Raw genomic sequence first — 23,296 nt, 5'->3', positions numbered from 1 at the left:
CAAAAAACTAAAGTTGTCGCTCCAATCAGGTATTTGAGTCTTATCATCGTCTTCCTCATTGTCTCCACCAACAGGAGTTACAGTTTGGGAATGAGGGTCTACATTATGGTCAGAACCTTCTGCGTCTGGTCCTGGATCCGACTCATAAAGATTCTGGGCATCAGTGCAGATCATTTCCTTGTCTGGATTCACAGAAGCGCTGGAGTCGACCTCTGATTCCCAGGCTATAGTATGAGTAAACAGCTCTGCAGACTCAACCATCTGTTCTACCTCATACTCAGACGGGCAGCTGGAGATTTGGGAGCTGTGAGGAAGCAAGTGCGATTTGGGTGACACCTTTGAGGACTGGAGTATTTGTGATGTTGAAGTTGATGTGGAGGAGAGCCCACTTAAAGGAGCACTTGATATCCGTTGAAGCACCTGCTGTTTTTGTGCCTCATCTGGAATTTGTAGCGATTGGCGTGGCCGTAAGAAAGGGATCTTATCACATTGTCCGCTAAAAGAAGTAGACATTTTAGTTTGGCTGGAAGATGGTCTTTCTTCTGCAGATGTTACTGTTGCTTTAACACCTACCCCACGGACACAACCTTTTTTCCCCTTCCCAACACGCCTATTCCCCTTTCCACCAGCAGCAGGCCTTTTTCCACTCATTTTGGTGGTTAACTAATTCACAACTCTGGAGTTGTTTGCACAAAAAAACAATGGATGGTAACCGAGCAGAGCTGAGTGGCCAAACTGTGGTATTAGGCCAAAACTATTGGCTGGGTTAGATGCAGAAAAAAATTATTTTGAATTTGCAACCTGATGGAGGTCAGTATAGATGGACTAATACAAATAGTCCCACACACTGCTAGAAGCCCAAATATTTTTTCAGAGGTACTGTAGATGCAGAAAAAAATTATTTTTAATTTGCAACCTGATGGAGGTCAGTATAGATGGACTAATAGACCAAGTCCCACACAATGCTAGAAGCCCAAATATTTTTTCAGAGCTAGATGCAGAAAAAAATTATTTTTAATTTGCAACCTGATGGAGGTCAGTATAGATGGACTAATAGACCAAGTCCCACACACCGCTAGAAGCCCAAATATTTTTTCAGAGCTAGATGCAGAAAAAAATTATTTTTAATTTGCAACCTGATGGAGGTCATTATAGATGGACTAATAGACCAAGTCCCACACACTGCTAGAAGCCCAAATATTTTTTCAGAGCTAGATGCAGAAAAAAATTATTTTTAATTTGCAACCTGATGGAGGTCAGTATAGATGGACTAATAGACCAAGTCCCACACACCGCTAGAAGCCCAAATATTTTTTCAGAGCTAGATGCAGAAAAAAATTATTTTTAATTTGCAACCTGATGGAGGTCAGTATAGATGGACTAATAGACCAAGTCCCACACACCGCTAGAAGCCCAACTATTTTTTCAGAGCTAGATGCAGAAAAAAATTATATTCAATTTGCAACCTGCTGGAGGTCAGTATAGAAGGACTAATAGAACAAGTCCCACACACTGCTAGAAGCCAAAATATTTTTTCAGAGCTAAATGAAGAAAAAAATTATTTTTAATTTGCAACCTGATGGAGGTCAGTATAGATGGACTAATAGACCAAGTCCCACACACTGCTAGAAGCCCAAATATTTTTCAGAGCTAGATGCAGAAAAAAATTATTTTTAATTTGCAACCTGATGGAGGTCAGTATAGATGGACTAATAGACCAAGTCCCACACACTGCTAGAAGCCCAAATATTTTTTCAGAGCTAGATGCAGAAAAAAATTATTTTTAATTTGCAACCTGATGGAGGTCAGTATAGATGGACTAATAGACCAAGTCCCACACACTGCTAGAAGCCCAAATATTTTTTCAGAGCTAGATGCAGAAAAAAATTATTTTTAATTTGCAACCTGATGGAGGTCAGTATAGATGGACTAATAGACCAAGTCCCACACACCGCTAGAAGCCCAACTATTTTTTCAGAGCTAGATGCAGAAAAAAATTATATTCAATTTGCAACCTGCTGGAGGTCAGTATAGAAGGACTAATAGAACAAGTCCCACACACTGCTAGAAGCCCAAATATTTTTTCAGAGCTAAATGAAGAAAAAAATTATTTTTAATTTGCAACCTGATGGAGGTCAGTATAGATGGACTAATAGACCAAGTCCCACACACTGCTAGAAGCCCAAATATTTTTTCAGAGCTAGATGCAGAAAAAAATTATATTAAGTTTGCAACCTGATGGAGGTCAGTATAGATGGACTAATAGAATGATGCTATGCCCAAAAGATTTTACTTCACTAGGTGCAGTAAAAAATTGGTATTCTATACACAGGTGTTATATCTTGCAACACAGATAGGCTACTCCACTGACTAACACACTCTGCAATAGGCCAAAAAGGATTAGCTTTGCTAGATTCAGCCAAATGCTGTGAAAAAAACTTGCACAGCACTGGCACAGACCTGCCTGGCAAAAACTGATAGGAACTCATGTAACCTAGTCCTGAAAAGGACTCCAATTACAATTAGTCTTTACTCCCACAACCTATCTATTTAAGAGCACAGACCTCCCTGATAAAAGTCGTAGGAAATGCTGTAACCTAGTCCTTAAAAGGACTGCAATCACAACTATTCCCTACTCCCAAGCTATCTGTATATTTGTGCGAAAATTGGCTTGAAATTAACAAGGTATAGCGCACACAGCAACAGCGGTGCCGTCTAACACGCAGCTGCAGCAGTGAGAAAATGGTGGCGACGGGGAAAATGGCTTGGTCTTATAGGGCAAGGACATGTGACATACACTGCCAATGACACATGCCCTTGCTTGTGTGAAAAAAAGCACTTCGCTCCGTGTGTGCGCTGCTGATAGGCTGACAGATTGCACCTCCCCACTGCAAATGCGGGAAAGAGAAAAAAAAATGGAGATCTTCATTGTTCCTGCAGAGATCCATCCCCTGCCCCTCCCCCCACCCCGCTGTACACTCAAACTGCGAATTAACATTAATTTTCATCATTACTGAGAAAAAATCCAGTTATGATTTTGGTGCACGAACAGTTATTGAACATAACCTCGAACAGCCGAATTTTTCTCAAATTGTTCGTGTTCGCCGAACGGCTCGAACACCGCCCAAAACAGCTCGAATTTGAGATTGGCGAACAGTTCGAGTAGAACAACGCTCATCTCTACCCAGGAGGCTCATGGAAGAGGTGCCCATTTCGGCGTGGAGAAGACTTTCTGGTGGTTACAACAACTGGTATATTGGCCCCAACTGCGGGAAGAAATCAAAGAAGTTTGCCGAAAGTGTCGGCAATGTGAATTGAGCAAGCCTCCTGAACAAAGAGCTCCCATTCAGACCATCTGAACTTCTGCACCATTAGAGGTTCTGATGATCGATTATCTGTCGATCGGAGCTTCATACAAAGGCTACTGGCATTGTTTAGTAATGACCGACCACTTCACCAAATTTGCAGTGGTGACACCTACTCGGGATCAGACGGCAGAAACCGCAGCCAAGGCCATTTGTCAAGATTTCATTCGGATATATGAGTGTCCGCAGCGGATACATTCTGACCAAGGGGCCTGCTTCCAAGGGCGAGTCATGGATGAGTTATATTGTAACATACCTGGCGGCGCCCTTGCATGGTGGTCCATCTCCCACTGTGCAAGAGCGCGCACTTGATCTCCAGTCCAGAATGTCTCTCTGGCTTCCCTCCATGCAGTCTGTTTGTGTCTGTTTCTGCTGCTTAAGGGCGGCGCCCGATCACTTCCTGCTTTTTGTACCTGCTGTGGGTCACACCCCTTGTGCGTCCTCAGCCTATTGCTGTCTGTCACCTGGTATATAACCCAGCTGCTCCAATCAATCCCTGCCTGAGCATTGTGTTTCATTCAGTGTGTGCTTGCACTCTGAAGGTGCCAGGTCCCGTTCTGTGTTCTCTTGTCTGCCTATCCTGGAGGCTGTATTTCCAGGCCTGTCTGAACACGCTCCTAGCCTGTTCCTCCCGCCTTCTAGGGGCCGATTACCTAGACCTGCTCCTGTATCTTGTCTGTCCTGTCTGAACTCGCTCCTAGCCTGTTCCTTCCGCCTTCTAGGGGCCGATTACCTAGACCCGCTCCTGTACCTTGTCTGTCCTGTCTGAACACGCTCCTTGCCTGTTCGTCCCGCCTCTCTGGGGGCCGTATTCCCAGACTCGCTCCTGTATCCCGCTGCAGTGTCGATCTCTTCCGTACACTCAGTTCCAGTCTGAACTCTCTCCTATCCTTTACCTGTTTTGCCTCTATGTCCGTTCCTTTCCTTTTTCTGCTGAGTCTGAACTCGTACCTAACTCCTGCTTGTTGTCTCTGTACTCCCGTTTGTGTGTTTGTGGTCCACTCGCTACTTCACTGCGAGTACCTTGTGGGTATCTGGCTCTGCCTTTCCCTTCCTGTCTGTTCCGTGTGAGCAGAGCCCTGTTCCCCCTGCTCAGTCTCGCTCCGCTCTGACTCCTTTGCTCACTGCTCCGGCAGTCTCGCTCCGCTCTGACTCCTTTGCTCACTGCTCCGGCAGTCTCGCTCCGCTCTGACTCCTTTGCTCACTGCTCCGGCAGTCTCGCTCCGCTCTGACTCCTTTGCTCACTGCTCCGGCAGTCTCGCTCCGCTTTGCTCTTGCTCACCGCTCCTGGCGGTCTCGTCCTGCTCTGCTCTTGCACCGCTCCTGGCGGTCTCGTCCTGCTCTGCTCTTGCTCACCGCTCCAGGCGGTCTCGTCCTGCTCTGCTCTTGCTCACCGCTCCAGGCGGTCTCGTCCTGCTCTGCTCTTGCTCACCGCTCCAGGCGGTCTTGTCCTGCTCTGCTCTTGCTCACCGCTCCAGGCGGTCTCGTCCTGCTCTGCTCTTGCTCACCGCTCCAGGCGGTCTCGTCCTGCTCTGCTCTTGCTCACCGCTCCAGGCGGTCTCGTCCTGCTCTGCTATTGCTCACCGCTCCAGGCGGTCTCGTCCTGCTCTGCTCTTGCTCACCGCTCCAGGCGGTCTCGTCCTGCTCTGCTCTTGCTCACCGCTCCAGGCGGTCTCGTCCTGCTCTGCTCTTGCTCACCGCTCCAGGCGGTCTCGTCCTGCTCTGCTCTTGCTCACCGCTCCAGGCGGTCTCGTACTGCTCTGCTCTTGCTCACCGCTCCAGGCGGTCTCGTCCTGCTCTGCTCTTGCTCACCGCTCCAGGCGGTCTCGTCCTGCTCTGCTCTTACTCACCGCTCCAGGCGGTCTCGTCCTGCCCTGCTCTCGCTCACCTCTCTGGGCGGCCTCACTCTGCTGTGTTTGTCTGCCACATCTGTGGTTCTGTTCCAGAGTCCCAGTGTGTACTGGGTCCTATCTCGCCTGTGTTCCTGCCTGCTAGTGCCTTCCTGTCTGCACTCTAGCCGTGCTTGCCTGTACCCCCCTACCTGCATGCCCGCCTGCCCGCATACCAGTCGTGCCTGCCTATTCCCACCAGTCTGTGTGCCAGCCTAACCAGTCTGTTCCTGTATTCCCCTGTGTGGGTCAACAGCCGTGTCCGGGGTCTGTCCTGGAGTAGCACCTGGTCCCTCTGCTCGGTTCCTCCTGGGTGCACTGGCGTCGTATGCCGTCGTGCGACCCTGGTCAGATCGGGTGAATACCTAGTTACGCCCCTCCAGGCATTCACTCTCCGGCACGGTCCAGTGGAATCACACGCACACGCCGCTCAGCCCGGGCGTGTGCATTACAGCATGCTCAGGCCATGGTTCCCGTTGAGCCCCACGGCCTTCGCTCTCTGAGACGTTTTCCAGCGAATACATGCATTAAAAATAAATAAATACAATTTTTTTTTCTCTAGCTGAGTTCCTGGCTAATTACGCACCCGTCCAGATGGATCTATCTGCTCTCGTTCCTGCGGATCCGCCACGTTACTATGGGGATCCAAGACAAAGTCGTGCATTTGTGGAGCAATGCATGCTACACTTCAAGTTCTACCCTCTATGTTTTCCCACCGATCGGGTTAAGGTGGCATTCATTATGTCTAACCTAGCGGGTGATGCCTTGGAATGGATCAACCCCCCTATGGGAAACACAGGATCCTATCGTCCTGGACATAATGGCCTTCCTGGTGGCCTTTCTAATGGTCTTCGATGATCCTAACCCGGAGGCTCCTGCTGAAGCTTCACTTCCCAATATCCCGGAGCAGCCCCGATGGGTAATGTGTGTGGGTAGCGCAATAGTCCTCCAGCCCAATGAGACTACTGCACACCCAGAATCCTCACAGGGTGACTACGCTCTCCGGAATACTTCTCCCAACCTCAAGAGGCAGTCCAGACGTGCTAGACGTAGAGGCAAGCCGTCACGCCAGGGTCTGTCCTCCCTGAGACCTCCTGACCCCAACCTTGAAGTCCCTACTGAAGCTTCATCTCCCTGTATCCCGGAGAAGCCCCAACGGATAATGTGCGTGGGTAGTGAACCAGTTCTCCTGCCCGAAGAGACTACTGCCCATCCAGACTCCACACAGGAGAACTTCCTGCACCCGGCATCAGATGCTTCACCCACTTTAACTGGTGTGCATGTCCAAGGATGCTCCGAAGCTGTGATTACCTCAGAGTCTGTGCACCTCTACTACCTGGCGGAGGACCCCCAGTTGCCTCCTGAATCCTCCGGGATACCACTCGATGACAAATGGAGAGAGACTTCTCTACACCTGGTACTCGATACTTTGTCCGCTCCGTCCTGTGAGCTTGACAATGGGTACCCCAAAGTGGTAGTTACCCCCGAGTCTCTACACCCCTCCGACCAGGCGGAGGACCTCCAGTTGTCTCCAGAACCCTTCGGGGTGCTACCTGGTAACGAAAGGACAGAGACTCTCCTATACTCTGTACCTGATACCTCGCTCGCTTCGTCCAGTGAGTCCAACCTAGTGTACTCTGAAGCAGGGGTTACCCATGAGTCTCTACACCCCTCCGACCAGGCGGAGGACCTCCAGTTGTCTCCGGAACCCTTCGGGGTGCTACCTGGTAGCGAAAGGACAGAGACTCTTCTATACTCTGTACCTGATACCTCGCTCGCTTTGTCCAGTGAGTCCAACCTAGTGTACTCTGAAGCAGAGGTTACCCATGAGTCTCTACACCCCTCTGACCAGGCGGAGGACCTCCAGTTGTCTCCAGAACCCTTCGGGGTGCTACCTGGTAGCGAAAGGACAGAGACTCTCCTATACTCTGTACCTGATACCTCACTCGCTTCGTCCAGCAAGTCCGACCTAGTGTACTCTGAAGCAGATGTTTTCTCCGAGCCTCTGCACTCTTCTGACCCGGCGGAGGACCTCCAGTTGTTTCCTGAATCCTCCGGGATACCACCAGATAACAAAGAGACAGTGATTTTTCCTCATCCTGTACCTGATAACCCGTCTATTTCTTCCTGTGAGCTTGACAAGATCAACCTCGAAGCAGAGTTTACCCCCAAGTCTCTGCTCCCCTCCAACCCGGTGGAGGACTTCCAGTTGTCTCCTGTACCCTCTGGGGTGCCACCTGAAAATATGTGGAGAGAGACTTCCTTGTGTGCTGTTCCTGGTACTCCACCCGTTTCGTCTGTTGCTGAGGATGGCTGGATAGGAGGTAGCATCCTAGCTAACCAGATGAGACCAGTTTTTCCTGTGGACAGTGGGAGTGATCTCCTTAAAGTGAAGGATTGGCCCTCGAATTCCCTGCGGAAGATTCTGGCAGGCCTGAAGAAGAGGGGGCGTAAGGGGGGGGGTATTGTAACATACCTGGCGGTGCCCTTGCATGGTGGTCCATCTCTCACTGTGCAAGAGCGCGCACTTGATCTCTAGTCCAGAATGTCTCTCTGGCTTCCCTCTATACTGTCTGTTTGTGTCTGTTTCTGTTGCTTAAGGGCAGCGCCCGATCACTTCCTGCTTTTTGTACCTGCTGTGGGTCACACCCCTTGTGCATCCTCAGCCTATTGCTGTCTGTCACCTGGTATATAACCCAGCTGCTCCAATCAATCCCTGCCTGAGCATTGTGTTTCATTCAGTGTGTGCTTGCACTCTGAAGGTGCCAGGTCCCGTTCTGTGTTCTCTTGTCTGCCTATCCTGGAGGCTGTATTTCCAGGCCTGTCTGAACACGCTCCTAGCCTGTTCCTCCCGCCTTCTAGGGGCCGATTACCTAGACCCGCTCCTGTATCTTGTCTGTCCTGTCTGAACTCGCTCCTAGCCTGTTCCTCCCGCCTTCTAGGGGCCGATTACCTAGACCCGCTCCTGTATCTTGTCTGTCCTGTCTGAACACGCTCCTTGCCTGTTCGTCCCGCCTCTCTGGGGGCCGTATTCCCAGACCCGCTCCTGTATCCCGCTGCAGTGTCGGTCTCTTCCGTACACTCAGTTCCAGTCTGAACTCTCTCCTATCCTTTACCTGTTTTGCCTCTATGTCCGTTCCTTTCCTTTTTCTGCTGAGTCTGAACTCGTACCTAACTCCTGCTTGTTGTCTCTGTACTCCCGTTTGTGTGTTTGTGGTCCACTCGCTACTTCACTGCGAGTACCTTGTGGGTATCTGGCTCTGCCTTTCCCTTCCTGTCTGTTCCGTGTGAGCAGAGCCCTGTTCCCCCTGCTCAGTCTCGCTCCGCTCTGACTCCTTTGCTCACTGCTCCGGCAGTCTCACTCCGCTCTGACTCCTTTGCTCACTGCTCCGGCAGTCTCGCTCCGCTCTGACTCCTTTGCTCACTGCTCCGGCAGTCTCGCTCCGCTCTGACTCCTTTGCTCACTGCTCCGGCAGTCTCGCTCCGCTCTGCTCTTGCTCACCGCTCCTGGCGGTCACGTCCTGCTCTGCTCTTGCTCACCGCTCCTGGCGGTCTCGTCCTGCTCTGCTCTTGCTCACCGCTCCAGGCGGTCTCGTCCTGCTCTGCTCTTGCTCACCGCTCCAGGCGGTCTCGTCCTGCTCTGCTCTTGCTCACTGCTCCAGGCGGTCTCATCCTGCTCTGCTCTTGCTCACCGCTCCAGGCGGTCTCGTCCTGCTCTGCTCTTGCTCACCGCTCCAGGCGGTCTCGTCCTGCTCTGCTCTTGCTCACCGCTCCAGGCGGTCTCGTCCTGCTCTGCTCTTGCTCACCGCTCCAGGCGGTCTCGTCCTGCTCTGCTCTTGCTCACCGCTCCAGGCAGTCTCGTCCTGCTCTGCTCTTGCTCACCGCTCCAGGCGGTCTCGTCCTGCTCTGCTCTTGCTCACCGCTCCAGGCGGTCTCGTCCTGCTCTGCTCTTGCTCATCGCTCCAGGCGGTCTCGTCCTGCTCTGCTCTTGCTCACCGCTCCAGGCGGTCTCGTCCTGCTCTGCTCTTGCTCACCGCTCCAGGCGGTCTCGTCCTGCTCTGCTCTTGCTCACCGCTCCAGGCGGTCTCGTCCTGCTCTGCTCTTACTCACCGCTCCAGGTGGTCTCGTCCTGCCCTGCTCTCGCTCACCTCTCTGGGCGGCCTCACTCTGCTGTGTTTGTCTGCCACATCTGTGGTTCTGTTCCAGAGTCCCGGTGTGTACTGGGTCCTATCCCGCCTGTGTTCCTGCCTGCTAGTGCCTTCCTGTCTGCACTCTAGCCGTGCTTGCCTGTACCCCCCTGCCTGCATACCCGCCTGCCCGCATACCAGTCGTGCCTGCCTATTCCCACCAGTCTGTGTGCCAGCCTAACCAGTCTGTTCCTGTATTCCCCTGTGTGGGTCAACAGCCGTGTCCGGGGTCTGTCCTGGAGTAGCACCTGGTCCCTCTGCTCGGTTCCTCCTGGGTGCACTGGCGTCGTATGCCGTCGTGCAACCCTGGTCGGATCGGGTGAATACCTAGTTACGCCCCTCCAGGCATTCACTCTCCAGCACGGTCTAGTGGAATCACACGCACACGCCGCTCAGCCCGGGCGTGTGCATTACATATATCATATCTATGGGATCAACAGATCTCGAACAATGCCCCATCACCCCCAGGTAAATGGGGCATGTGAGCGCTTCAAACGAACCTTGTTGCAGACATTACGGAAGAGTACAAGAAAATGAAATGGCCTGAGTTCATGTCCGAGTTGGTGTGGGTGTATAATAATCGCGTTCATGCGACTACTAGTTACACACCCTATATGCTGCTGTTTGGAAGGAATGGACAAGAGATTACTGAGCTGGAGCTAGACTCAGAAGATTCCGGTCCGTACAACAGTCCGAGTACCTGCATTCGAGAACACAGACCGTGGCTTCATACAGTGAGAAAGCTGGTTGCGCAGAAATTTCAGGAAATAGAGCATACAGGGTGGCCCCCGATTTCAGTGAGCCCACTTTGATCAGGAGATCGTGAGTTAGTAAGGGCCAAACCGGTTGGGAGTAAGCTAGACCATCGTTGGGAGGTGGTACCATATCGAGTGGTGAAGCAGATCCATCCAAAGAATTCAGTCTACGAGGTTAGGCCAGAAGGGGGTGATGCCACGACATCTAGGGTGTTGCACCATAATATGCTACGATCCTGTTCATCCGAAGCAGAGGACTGTAACAGAATTGAGCCTGCGGAAAAGCTAACTGAAGCGCCACACATGGTGACTCTGGAAGACAAAGAAGGATGGGCTATAATGCAATTGAGCCCTTCAGTCCCAAGTGAGATACAAAATGGATCAGGAGGCGATTTACAATCTTCACTGCTTGATTTATCACGATACCCCGGAATCACCTTCGCAGGAGGAACCCCACAGAACCGAACGGGCTGATGCCGGGATCCCTCCTAACCGATATGCTCAAGAGGAGATTATCTGATCTCAGATTCAACAGAAAATAGAAGAGTGTGCTCAACTCTTGTCTGAACTTATGCTGCCTCGAAGGAGGCATCGATCTCGCAAAAATCCACTCGCCCGGGCGATCAAAAATGAGGGAGGAATGTAATAGAAGGAGAAAAATCTTTCAGAGAATCAATGCAAGATGTATGTAATAAGGAGAGAGAGCGCCATCTAGTGAGCATTTCAAGTTTGCACGCCGGACTAGGTCAGGTGACCTCCAGCAGAGGATTTCAAAATTTAACGGTCGAGGGCGCAGTGCCTGAGGTGATTTCGGCGCAAGACACAGAGAGAGACGTGACGCAGGCTGGACGTGCTGAAGGAACCAGCGAGAGAGACCGGGGTGAGAGACCCATAAGGCAAGACGGGTGGCTGCCGGTGAACGAGCGCGGGATTCAGTGCAGCGGTCTCTCGGGTGTCACGGCTACGGAGGAGGACCGGGACTTGGATATGACATTAAGGAAATGTACAAGACCCTCCTACCCACGACGTGGTAAACCGCCCCGATTGACATGAAAAAAGAAAGGAGAGAAACGAGTCGTGCCGGAGAGATCTCGTCAGCAGAAGCCGACGAGTGTCATCACTGAACAGGGCTGTCACTTCATCCGCTCCCTCACCATACCGGGAACAATCGGGTTTAGGGTATCAGGTTGGGAGGGGGACGGGTGAGGTGGATCAAGCCAAACGGGATCTAATTGACTTTGTCAGAAAAAGACTTAAAGGCCTAGCGGGAATAACCGGAGACCCCCGCTAGGGCCATTTGCAGAACCAATGGACTTCAGTGCTAATCCCATATTTGGGCTAGATACAGTATTTTAGAGAAGGATTTTATTGCTATTGTTATTGCTATTGTGATGCATTGTGTGTTATTACCATTGTTATTGCTATTGTGATAGTGTTCTCATTACTAACCCCTGTCAGCTTGTTTAATATATGTACATATATAAATTATTTATAGCTATTTGAGTGCCCTCATTTTGTGACTCTGCGCATTGCATTCTGACACCTGTGTATTACAGCATCATTCCCAAGAAGACTCATGGCTGTACAACCTCAAAAAGGTGCTTCTACTCAATACTGAGCAAAGGGTCTGAATACTTATGACCATGTGATGTTTCAGTTTTTCTTTTTTAATAAATTTGCAAAAATTTCTATATTTCTGTTTTTTCAGTCAAGATGGGGTGCAGAGTGTACTTTAATGAGAAAAAAAATGAACTTTTTAGAATTTACCAAATGGCTGCAATGAAACAAAGAGTGAAAAATGTAAAGAGGTCTGAATACTTTCCATACCCACTGCATGTATGTATGTGTATATATATATTTTTATATATATTATACACATATACATACTGTATATATATATATATATATATATATATATACTGTATATATGTGTGTGTGTATATGACTCACCCCCTGGGCCGTGGGGTACTCGGAGCCGGGCTTCTGTACAATGCTGGGGGTAGTAGTGGCAACCCGATCCCGTGGCTCAGGGTGGTCAGACCAAATTGTGGCAGTCTATCAATCAGTGCTTTAAATGTCCGACTACGCCACCCGTGGATTGCGGTCAGGGATAACCGCCGCTGCGAGGCAGACCGCCGAGGCTGGTGTTGGTGTGCAGCACAGGGGTAGGATAACTCCCCAAGGGAAGAGTGTAGCCTCAGGGCAGTGTAGGTGGATGCTGGGGGTGATGGTGCCGGCGCAGCAGAAATCACACAGAGTCCAAAGATGCAGTCCAGGGTCTTTTACTCACAGTTGTTACTCAAGTCACTTCTGTCAGCAAGGACTGCCCGAGCCATGCTGCGTCCACCAGGTGTGGAGCTCGGTCAACCCCCAGGCAATTCAGGAGTATGGCACAGGATCCCCTTCTGTCCTTTCTCTGGCCTCTCGTGCCCCACCAGTGTCCTGACTTCTGTCCGGCTACCGCGGACCGTGTCGGGTAAGCGTTGGCCTTAACTTCCCGCTATCCTATATGGTGCCTTCCTAGCAGATTTAGCGGGGGGTCGCACCAATAAATGGTCACAACCTCCGGTTCTTGGCTGAGGGTAGATTCGCCTCCACCAACTTAGGGATCTGGCACCTTTCCACAGCCTGACCCTTTCACCCGGTATAATGGGGTATGCAACGGTTGCTGACCATTCTGAACTCTTAAGAGTCCCTTCTGCCTTCTGGTTTCTGGAGCCCTTCCACTCCTCTGTCTCTTCTCCTTCCTTCCTTCTCCTTCTTCTCTTCTCCTCTCCGGCCCCGGCCTTCTCTCTAGGCCTGCCTCGTGGAGCTGAGCTCAGGCTGAGCCGCTGCTCCCTGTCAGCTCTCTCTCCTTTCTGCTCTGACTGAACTACTCCCCGACTTAAGATGGCTCCCACCTTTTATCTGCTTCTCTGTGTCTGAGCTCAGGTGACCTGCACCCAATGAGCTCCTTCCTGTGCTCCAGAAACCGCCTCACTCTGCTCCTACATCACTGGGTTCTCTCCCCCCTCCCCAGTCCAGCCAGGGACATGGTCAGTTGTGCCCGCAGCTGGGAGCACCGTCGAGCTGTCCCCCGGAAATGGGGTGAGTGTGTGTGTGCAGCTAACTGAGTCCTGGTCCATACTCCATCCTTACCTGGGAGTGGAATATCACACCTCTGGGTGAGGTGCAATACCCCTGTAGCAACCGAGCCCTCGGGGCGCTACATATATATATGGACATTTATGGATAGTAAATTAGTAAAACTGATCTGTCATCAAGGTTATCTCGCCCTATGTCAGATTAGCAAAAAATCGGGACAGTTCCTCTCTTCAATAAGGTATACTGGTTCAATTGCCAAATAGAAGCAATAAAAAATACAGTTAGAAGTGTACTGTATCCTGAATGTAGCGCTACACCTCATCTAGCCACTTCCTCATGCCCCTGTCATCAGCGATTGATAAACTGCTGTGCAGCCAGCAATCAGTCACAAAAATACATATTTTTTTGTGTCCTGTTTAAGTTAATAGGAAAGTAGGAACTGCCTCCCACATTAAAGGGGTTGTCCGGGGCTTTAATATTCATGGCCTATCCCTAGGATAAATCAATGTCTGATTGACATTGACGGCACCCACGTCTATCAGCTATTCATGGCACTGACGGTGGCTGGAACTGCTCAGTTGTGGAGCTGCACAGCACAGTTCCGTCAACGAAATAGTGGCCGCTGCCGGGTAATGCACATCCGCCCCCTATTGATGCGAATACGTCTCAGATATGCAGTACTGAGCTGTGGCAACAATACAGTTGATGTTGATATGCAGCTTCGTAACTGAGTAGTTCCAACTACCGCCAGCACCAGGAACAGCTGAATAGTGGGGCTGCCGGGTGTCACACTCTCTCATCGATCAGGCATTGATGACATCTTAAGGATAAGCTATCAATGTTAAAGTCCTGGACAACCCCTTAAACTTGGGCACCATAGTCAGATTATACCTTTCATTTTCATATAATAATATATTTGTAAACATTCTATTTAGAAACGAAAGAAACCCCATGATAAACTGCAAGGAGTCTCAGTTTGTTTATGGAAGTCTGTGCTCTTGTACTGTTTTTGAAGATAACTTCAGCCTGCACCATCACGCTGGCACTATTCTAGCCGTGGGTGGCACTTGCGCAGATTGATCTTTTGGCAGCCTTCTAGAAAATGGCGTCGGTGGTGGCATAGGCGCAGTTTTAGATCTCGGCTCAATGACAAACCGAGATCTCAGTCTGCACATGCTCTGCCACTGGTGCCATTTTAATGCAGCCCGCAGCTAGATCAATCTGCGCAAGTACCGCCCATGGCTAGAATAGTGCCAGTGTGACATTTAAAACAAGAAGAAGATGCAGACACCAGAGGCAGCGAAGCAGTCAGGGCAAAGCCGAAGACCCTACCCACAGTCCCACTCCAATGCATGCAAAGCTTAGTTAATTATGATTACAAGTTTCGGTTTGCTAACAACCAGACTGCAAATTTCTTCACTGAAGGTATCTATTAAATCAATATAGAAAGCCATTATGGCCTTTATTTTAACATGCATAATCCTGATTACAGGTTCTCTTTAACGTGTATCCATTGTTTTAATTTGTATTTAATAAATCAATAGTAATCATAGATATCTGCTTGTTTCACCTCCTGGATTAAGCTTTCATTTTCAATTTATGGGTAAAATCCATATTCAGACAATCTATATAAAGACATTTTTACATTACTGAGATAGGAGATGGAGATAGGAGATGACAGTTTCTACTGATAAGATTCTATTAGACCAGAGGAGGAAGGAGCTCTGCCTCTAGCTCCTTCCTGCTACTTTCCCTTCAGCACCACCTTTCTACATAGAATCTTATCAGTAGATACTGTCATCTTCTATGTCAGTAATGTTCTCATCCTATCTGTAATGTAAAAATCTGTCTTCACTGAATACACATTTTACATGTGAATTGAGAATTTTGAGAATAAAAGATTAGCCAGAAATAGAAGCAGATTTCTCTGATAACATATATTACAAAGTTGCTTATTTTCATGTGTACTATTGATTTATGAAATAAAAACAGTTACACTTTAAGCCACTTTTGTAGTGTAATTTGTGCCCGTAATGTATGCCATTCCCTTGCTGGAGTAACATTTCTGGTGGGAGTGCATATCAGTTGTAAGACGCGCTTCATGTATTAATACGCATGCACCTTGCAATGAATTAGGCGCATCTTACTCCAGCACGTCTTCACTAAGTCTAAATGATCAGGCCCTATATGTCTGTTGCCAGGTATAGAAAGCTTTACCGTTTTAGCTTTGAGTCCTTGGAAGTTTTGTGCTGGCTCTGCGATTGAGATTGACTTTCAGGACAGTCACTGCAAGAGAAAGAAGTCTTGTGATGAAAGAGGAAATCATATGAATGTGTCATATGCTCAGGGATTGGAAAGAGCTGTGCCAGCTTCTGTACATCTCTACAACAATCATAGTTATCAACATTTAAAGGGAAACTTTCACTTGATTCATGCTGATCAAACCATCAGCAGCATGAATCAAAGCATGGCTGCATAATTGTAGGCAGATACGTTTTCCTCTGAAACACAGAAGATCTGACCAGGGACCAGAACCAGAGACTAGTCTAGTCTGGCTCCACCCATGGACAGTTTTTCCCAATGCTGCTAGAGTTGATGGACAGGACGGCTCAATCAGCTGGAACTTCTTTTTCTATTTTGTAATCGTAGGCTGGGTTTACACACTGCAAGTTTGTACTTCATTGTAAAAGTGTGTCGACACAGTGTACAAATGACATAGGATGAATTTTTACGTATTCAACATTGTAGATGCAGGTGTGGCATATTTAGGAGAAGGCTAAGTGTAAACGTCATTTTAATCTTTATTTCATAAATCAATAGTACACCTGAAAATAAGCAACTTTGTAATATATCTTATCAGACAAAATCTGCTTCTTTCTCTGCCAGATTTGTTCCACCATTATTAAAATTCTCAATTCTGAGGTAAGATCTGTATTCAGTGAAGACAGACTTTCCCATTACTGAGATAGGAGATATTAGTTGGTACTGATGAGATTCTATGTAGATGGGAGGAGGAAGGAGCTAGAGACAGAGCCCCCCTCCTCCCTGTACAATCCAGCTAGAATCTTATCAGTAGTAGCTGCCATCTCCTATCTCAGTAATGGGAAAGTCTGTCTTCACTGAATACAGATTTTACCTCAGAATTGAGAATTTAGATAATGACTGATCAATTCTGGCAGAGAAAGAAGCAGATTTCTCAGATAAGATATATTACAAAGTTGCTTATTTTCAGGTGTACTATTGATTTATGAAATAAAAATAAAAACAACAGTTACTGTTTAAGTTTTAATAAACAAAATGTGTTATATCTAAAGATTTGCCAAATTTATAAAACACTGTGGGATGATTTGATACATTCAACTCAAATAACAGATATGTAGCATCAAGCAAAACTGAAACAGACTTCATGAATTCCCTCATAATGAAATGTCCCCATGGCATATTCCACTTACGAGCACTTGTATCAGGGGTTGGGAACCTAGGCTCCAGGTAACTGAAGTATGTTACAAGTCTTCAAGGGGATTTGCACATTAGCAAAACTTGTGCCCAAAGGCTTTTATACAAATAAAATAAACACAGCAAGTATTCACCCTCCTCGGGTCCAGTGACAGCCCCCCTTCGCTCCTACAATCACTGTGCATTAGCTGCAATGTTGTCATTTATAATTACAGCACACATCCCCACTGCAGCCAATCACTGAGCTCAATGTATCTTCTGATGTAGATGGCACAAGCCATTGAGCTAAGTGATTGGTTGCAGTGGTGATGTGCACAGTAGTCATTGACGTCAACACTGCAGCCAAAGACCAGTGTTGACGTCGAAGTGTTGATCGAAGCAGTGGTGGAGAGCTGTCACTGGACCCGGGGAGGGTGGATACCTGCTGAGTTCATTATTTTATATCTCTAAATGCCATTAGGGACAAGTTTTGTGTCACAGCGGTAACTTGATGGCCTCCTCAGTGCCGCACTACTCACCATGGTCACCGCACATCTCCTCCGGTCAGGTCAGCTCGCTGAGTTTTGCAGCTTGCAGGACTCTTCTGCATTGCTGCAAGAGAATGTTGCTTCCATTTGGCCTTAGAGGGGCATGGCCAGTCTCTGCAGGAATTTAACCCTGCTGTGTCCTGCAGAGATTAGGTTCCCCTGCCTATCCCATGCCACTAGGTCCTATATTAAGCAGCTCCTCCCACCACTCAGTGCCCAACCATTGGTTCCTAGCACCACGCTTATGCTTGTGTGTATTTTGACTCTCCAGTTTTTGACTCGGTTTATTTAACCGTCCTGTCTGACCTCCCTGCTCTTGACCTCAGCTACGTTTACTGATTCTGTGCTGCTTTCCCAGACCTCGGTCTGTCTGACTACACCTTTGTTTCTCCCTCCTGTACTTCATACCCGCGTCTCTGACCCTCTGGTAAGCTGCTGCAGACCCGGGGACTACCCTGGAGTGGTACCTGGTGACTACCGGCGGCAAAGCCTATCCTCCCCATCAGAGGCTCTAGTGAATACTCGGTAGTCACTTATTCATGCCCCTCCAGGATAAGCCCGACCCGTGGTGCAGTGGGTCCACACCCACTAGTGTTACATTATGTTAATGTGGGAAACCCCTTTAAAATTTGTAATATACTTCAATTACCTGGAGCCTAGGTTCTCAACCCCTTATACAAGTATTCCAGGTGGTACATGTCATGGGGAAATTCATTATGAGGGAATTTTTTAAGTCCGTTTTGTTTGATGCTGCATAACTGTTATTTGAGCCAAATGTATCAAAACATCATATACTGTTTTATAAATTTGGGAAATTCTTAGCTATAACACACTTCTGCTGTTTCTCCAATTTTTGTGGGAATTGTGACTTTTTAATAAGTTGCAATTAACTTACTCCATGTATATTTCAAAAGTGGAGTAAAATTACAAAAAGTTACAAACTTTTGTGCAAAAACTATGTGCAACAAAATTAGTGATTTTTTTATGCCAGAAAACTGGTTCAAAGCCTTTGATAGGTTTCTTCAAAAATGTATTGCCCAATCATTGTAAACATTATTGCATTTCATGCAAAGACTAATTTACACAGTCCTTAACAAGGCAGCAAAAGTGTTCAAAACATGTAATAAAAATTAGGCATGCATGGCATTTATATCACAACATACATTTAGTAGAAGGGACAACAGAGATAGTTATCTGGTAAGGCCTATAAATTAATAATGCATTCCTCTTCCTGATAAATGGGATTTGTATGAAATGTAATTTTATTGTTACCCTAGCTAAACATAATGTGCATGGATTTTGCATTTCAAACTGGCTTTATTAAAATACTATAAACAGTGCTGGTCACCATTATTGGCACTCCTTCATTTCATTCATAGACTGTACAATATCTTCAGAAATAAATGGAAATGTACCAAAGTTATATCCTCAGGATTTTTTCATTAGTGGTCTAAAATAATGCAATAATAAAACATTGTTTTTCAACTTCCATTTTGCAATTTCAAAGACGAAACAGAATAAACAGCATGTGCAGCAGTAAAGGCACCCCTAATTAATATTTATAAGGAAGGTAAAATCCGGTGCCACATGCGATAAATCCTTTTATTCCAAAATTAAAAATCACATGTCCCTAGGAGGGGAACAACTGGACGCGTTTCGAGGACACAACCCCTTATTCGTCAGTATACAAATGAATTAAAATACAACACATTTATAATAAAAACTGTGACCACCCCTAAACATGTGTGATAGATTAGTATACAAATTAGGATATTAACTCCTACTTAGACAAAGATTTGCGTGCAACGAATTCTCATGGAATATTCAGATATGAACTTAGGAGAAAAAAAAAAATGTATATGTAATAAAATTTGCCATATAAATGCACAGAACAGAACATGCATATAATATTGTAAATGCAAACATATATGTCTAATTTAATAAAAAACATTAGATCTGATCTATAATTCATACCTTGCGGTATCTGTGCATTTAATTTCAATATCCATAATTTTTCTTTGTTATGGAGCATTTTTTCCCAATTACCGCCACGATGGGGACATGGTACTCTCTCTATGCCTCTAATATTTAATGTACTTATATTGCCCGCATGTACCTCCCTGAAATGTTTGGAGAGACCTGATAACCTGATGGATTTTGAGGCAGGATTTGCTCCTGTAATATGTTCTGATATTCTTGCCTTAAGGGCTCTGATAGTACGGCCTATATAATATTTTGAACAGCTGACACAAGTTGCCATATAGACTACATGGGAGGTGTTACAATTTATATAAGACTCTATGTCATATTTTCTACCTGTGTGTAGATCAGAGAAACTTGAACCCATAGCGACATATTTGCACATACAGCATCTATTTTCACCACATTTATACATACCGACATATTTCAGCCAGGTGGGACTTTGTACTTTATTATCCAAAAATACGCTGGGTGACAACATATTGCGTAGATCCTGACCTTTCCTTGAAACCACCCTACAACCTGCTTCCAATATATTAGACAATTTGTCATCCTGATATAATATGGGTAAATTCTTGAGAAAAAATCGTTTAATGTTGTAAAAATGATCACTATATGGCGTGGAGGAAGTTAATGACGATTTTGCCTTATTGGAACTATGTTTTTCTGATTGTGTCAACAAACCTTCTCTATCTTTAGATGTAGCTATAGATACAGCCCTATTGTTCATCCATTTTTCATATCCCCTAGATTTTAGTCTCGCTGACATGGTTTTAGTTTCCTCCTCAAAACCCTCTTGTTCACTGCAATTGCGTCTGGCTCTAATGAACTCACCCACTGGTAAATTTTTTATAACATGTTTTGGGTGGCTACTTTCAGCTCTCAAGAGAGAATTACCGCTGAGGGGCTTGCGGTAAAGTTTAGAGGTAATTTTCCCTGTACTCACACAACCAGTCAATACAACATCCAAAAACGGAGTTGACTCCTTGTGAATCTCCATAGTGAATTTTAAATTATAGTTGTCATCCTCCAGATAATTTAAAAATTCTGTAACAGGTAGTGCGGGAGACCCCGATGACAGACCCCATATGAGGATCATGTCATCAATGAATCTCCCGCACCACCAGATATTGTTCCTATATGGACAACATTCACTGAAAATATATTCTTCCTCCCATCTTTTCATATAAACATTGGCCAGTGAAGGGGAAAACTTAGAGCCCATCGGACAACCGCAAAGCTCTAAGTAAAATTTATCATTGAAGATGAAAAAATTACTCTTCAAAAGAAACTCCAAACTCAATAACAAAAATTCCTTGACACCATCAGTGAAAACGTCAATTTGATTCAAAAAATATTGCACAACCCTCAATGCCTTATCGTGAGGTATTGAGGAATATAACTGGACAACATCACATGTTATCCAATTACAGTCCTCATGCCAAGACATAAGATTAATGGCCTGCATTAGATGCTTTGTATCTTTTATCATACCTGGTGATCCCTTCAATAAGACGCACAATCTGGAATTCACCCACCCCGAAAGTCTCTCATGGAGGGAATGTATACCCGCCACGATTGGCCTCAGGGGAGGCGGAAACACAGACTTATGCGTCTTAGGGAGGGCATGAAAAATCGGAATTACAGGCTGATCAGGAGACAAAAAAGCCTTCATCTTGGAATCAATGGCTCCAAGAGCTTCTAATTCCTCCAGTAGCTTGTTTCATTTTAATGTAAAATTTTTTGTAGGATCAGAGACTAAGGGGCGGTAGGTGGTGGAATCAGATAATATATCTTCTACCAGTTTTTTATATAATCCTGAATCCAGAATCACCACCGACCCCCCCTTGTCTGAAGGTCTAATGACAATGTTAGAATTAGCCCTTAGGGAAATTATTGCTTCCCTTTCCCTTCTGGAGAGATTATTTGATACTCTCAATTTTCCATCATCCAAAAGATTATTTAAATCCCTTTCCATTGCGGCTTGAAAGGAATCCATAGCTGGTATCCTCGCTGCAATGGGATAATAATTTTCGTTGGATGTAGTAAAATTGGATATTTCCAAATCATTTCTAAAATTCAGACATTTTTTGATCTCAACATTATTTTCTAAATGATGTAAATCCTTGATGCACATGATTTCCTGTAACCCCATATGTAATGGATAACAGTCAGGCAATATAGGAGGGGCACAATCATGATCTGTAGAGACCTTTCTTGTGAACTTGTTTACATCCTTCAATGTTTGAAATAGATCAGCATTTTTGTTAGGTACAAAATTTAAACCATTCTCCAAAACTTTAAGATCATGTTCAGAAAAAATGCAAGCAGATAAATTGTGAACAGAGACTGTATCTATGTTATTTATTTCTTGTATCTCTTTTTTCCTCCTTCTCCGTGAGCGCCGCTTCGGCCTTTGTTGCCGTTTTTTGAAACAGTAGATGTGGAGGCATATCTGGTATTATATGCTCTAAAAGAGCCATTTTCATCCTGACCGGAAACCGACACATCTGATTCATCTGTGCTTGCTGATGAGACAGGTGAAGAAAAACTCACATTACGGTTGCTTAACTTGTCCAGGTGGATTTCTCAAAATGGATTTTATGGTGCCTGATTTCGTGGAATTTTTAGGAGTTTTAGGTGTGCTAGCGGTAGATGAAAAACGAGTTTTTTCAGGAGTATGATGTTTCCATACATAAACAGAATAACTCTCATAGTCTTTTAAATCTCGTTTATACTTGGAACTCTTTAAATCAATAATAGTCTTTTCAAGTTCATCGATTTTTTTATGCATATTCTCATATAGTGATTCATATACATTCTGAGAAATAAACCTATCCGCTGCATCTTGCAAAACTTTAATATCATTCTCTAAAGCCTCCAATTTATTTTCCTCCTCCATAATGATGAGATTCATTAATTTAAAGGAACATTCTGAAAGAACATCATTCCACTTACTTGTAAATTCATCACTGAACGGAGTAGTTGCAATCTTTTTAATGCGAAGGCCTCGAGGAATCATCTTTTTCACGACATATTTTTTCAAGGTGGCATGATCCCACCAAACCTTTAGATGTTGAATCAAAGCCTTCTCCAAAGTAAAAAATGCCTCACGAATTTCAGGAGCACTCATATCCATTTTTCCACCACCAGAGAAAATAGAGTCCATTTTTTTTTTTTTTTTCACGTATGGATATTGAAATTAAATGCACGGATACCGCAAGGTATGAATTATAGATCAGATCTATTTTTTTTTATTAAATTATACATATATGCTGGCATTTACAATATTATAACCATGTTCTGTTCTGTGCATTTATATGGCAAATTTTATTACATATAATTTTTTTTTCTTTCTCCTAAGTTTATATCTGAATATTCTATGAGAATTTGTTGCACGCAAATCTTGTCTAAGTAGGCGTTAATATCCTAATTTGTATACTAATCTATCACACATGTTTAGGGGTGGTCACAGTTTTTATTAGAAATGTGTTGTTTAAATCTGATGAATAAGGGGCTGTGTCCTCGAAACGCGTCCAGTTGTTCCCTTCCTAGGGACAGTTTGTGATTTTTAATTTTGGAATAAAAGGATTTATCGCATGTGGCACCGGATTTTACCTTCCTTATAATTCCTTGTAAATGTATGCTGGACACTAATCCGTGAGCCTGGGATTCCTGTGAGTATCAGGTGATATGAGCTAATTATCTTTTTTCAGACCCCTAATTAATACTTGGTTGCACACCCTTCAGCATTGCTGGCAGCCTCCAAACGTTTTTTTGTAGCCATCTATAAGCTTCTTGTACTTCTCATCTGGAATTTTCCTCCACTCTTCCATTGCAGTTTGTTCAAGCTCTTGAATGTTTGCAGGGTTCTTTTTCCCAATGGCAGATTTCAGCTCACCCCAAAGATTTTCAATGGGATTGAGGTCAGGACTTATTGATGACCATTTTAAAACAGTCCATTTTTTCTTTTTCAACCATTCCTGTGTTCTTTTAGATGTGTGCTTTGGGTTGTTGTCTTGCTGGAGGACCCATGATCTTCGACTCAAACCG

The 23,296-nt window shown here is 45.8% G+C and overlaps 1 protein-coding gene across 7 annotated transcripts in view; it reads right to left on the bottom strand.

Moving 5' to 3' along the window:
* The window catches only part of LOC141220357 (transcription elongation factor A protein 3-like), a 166,680-nt gene that overhangs the window by 86,577 nt on the left and 56,807 nt on the right, over positions 1–23,296 (bottom strand). For all 7 annotated transcript variants that reach the window (XM_073666285.1, XM_073666299.1, XM_073666307.1 and 4 more), the window contains one exon: positions 15,498–15,566. In XM_073666285.1, the coding sequence (XP_073522386.1) occupies positions 15,498–15,566 (69 nt within the window). The remainder of the gene's footprint in view (positions 1–15,497; positions 15,567–23,296) is intronic.

This window comes from Phyllobates terribilis, unplaced genomic scaffold (genome assembly GCF_046119375.1).
Source record: "Phyllobates terribilis strain yellow unplaced genomic scaffold, ASM4611937v1 Scaffold_2__4_contigs__length_985480577, whole genome shotgun sequence".
In the NCBI taxonomy this organism is placed as follows: domain Eukaryota; kingdom Metazoa; phylum Chordata; class Amphibia; order Anura; family Dendrobatidae; genus Phyllobates; species Phyllobates terribilis.
Note: the sequence above shows the minus strand (reverse complement) of the source record. Positions and strands in the feature narration are given on the sequence as shown.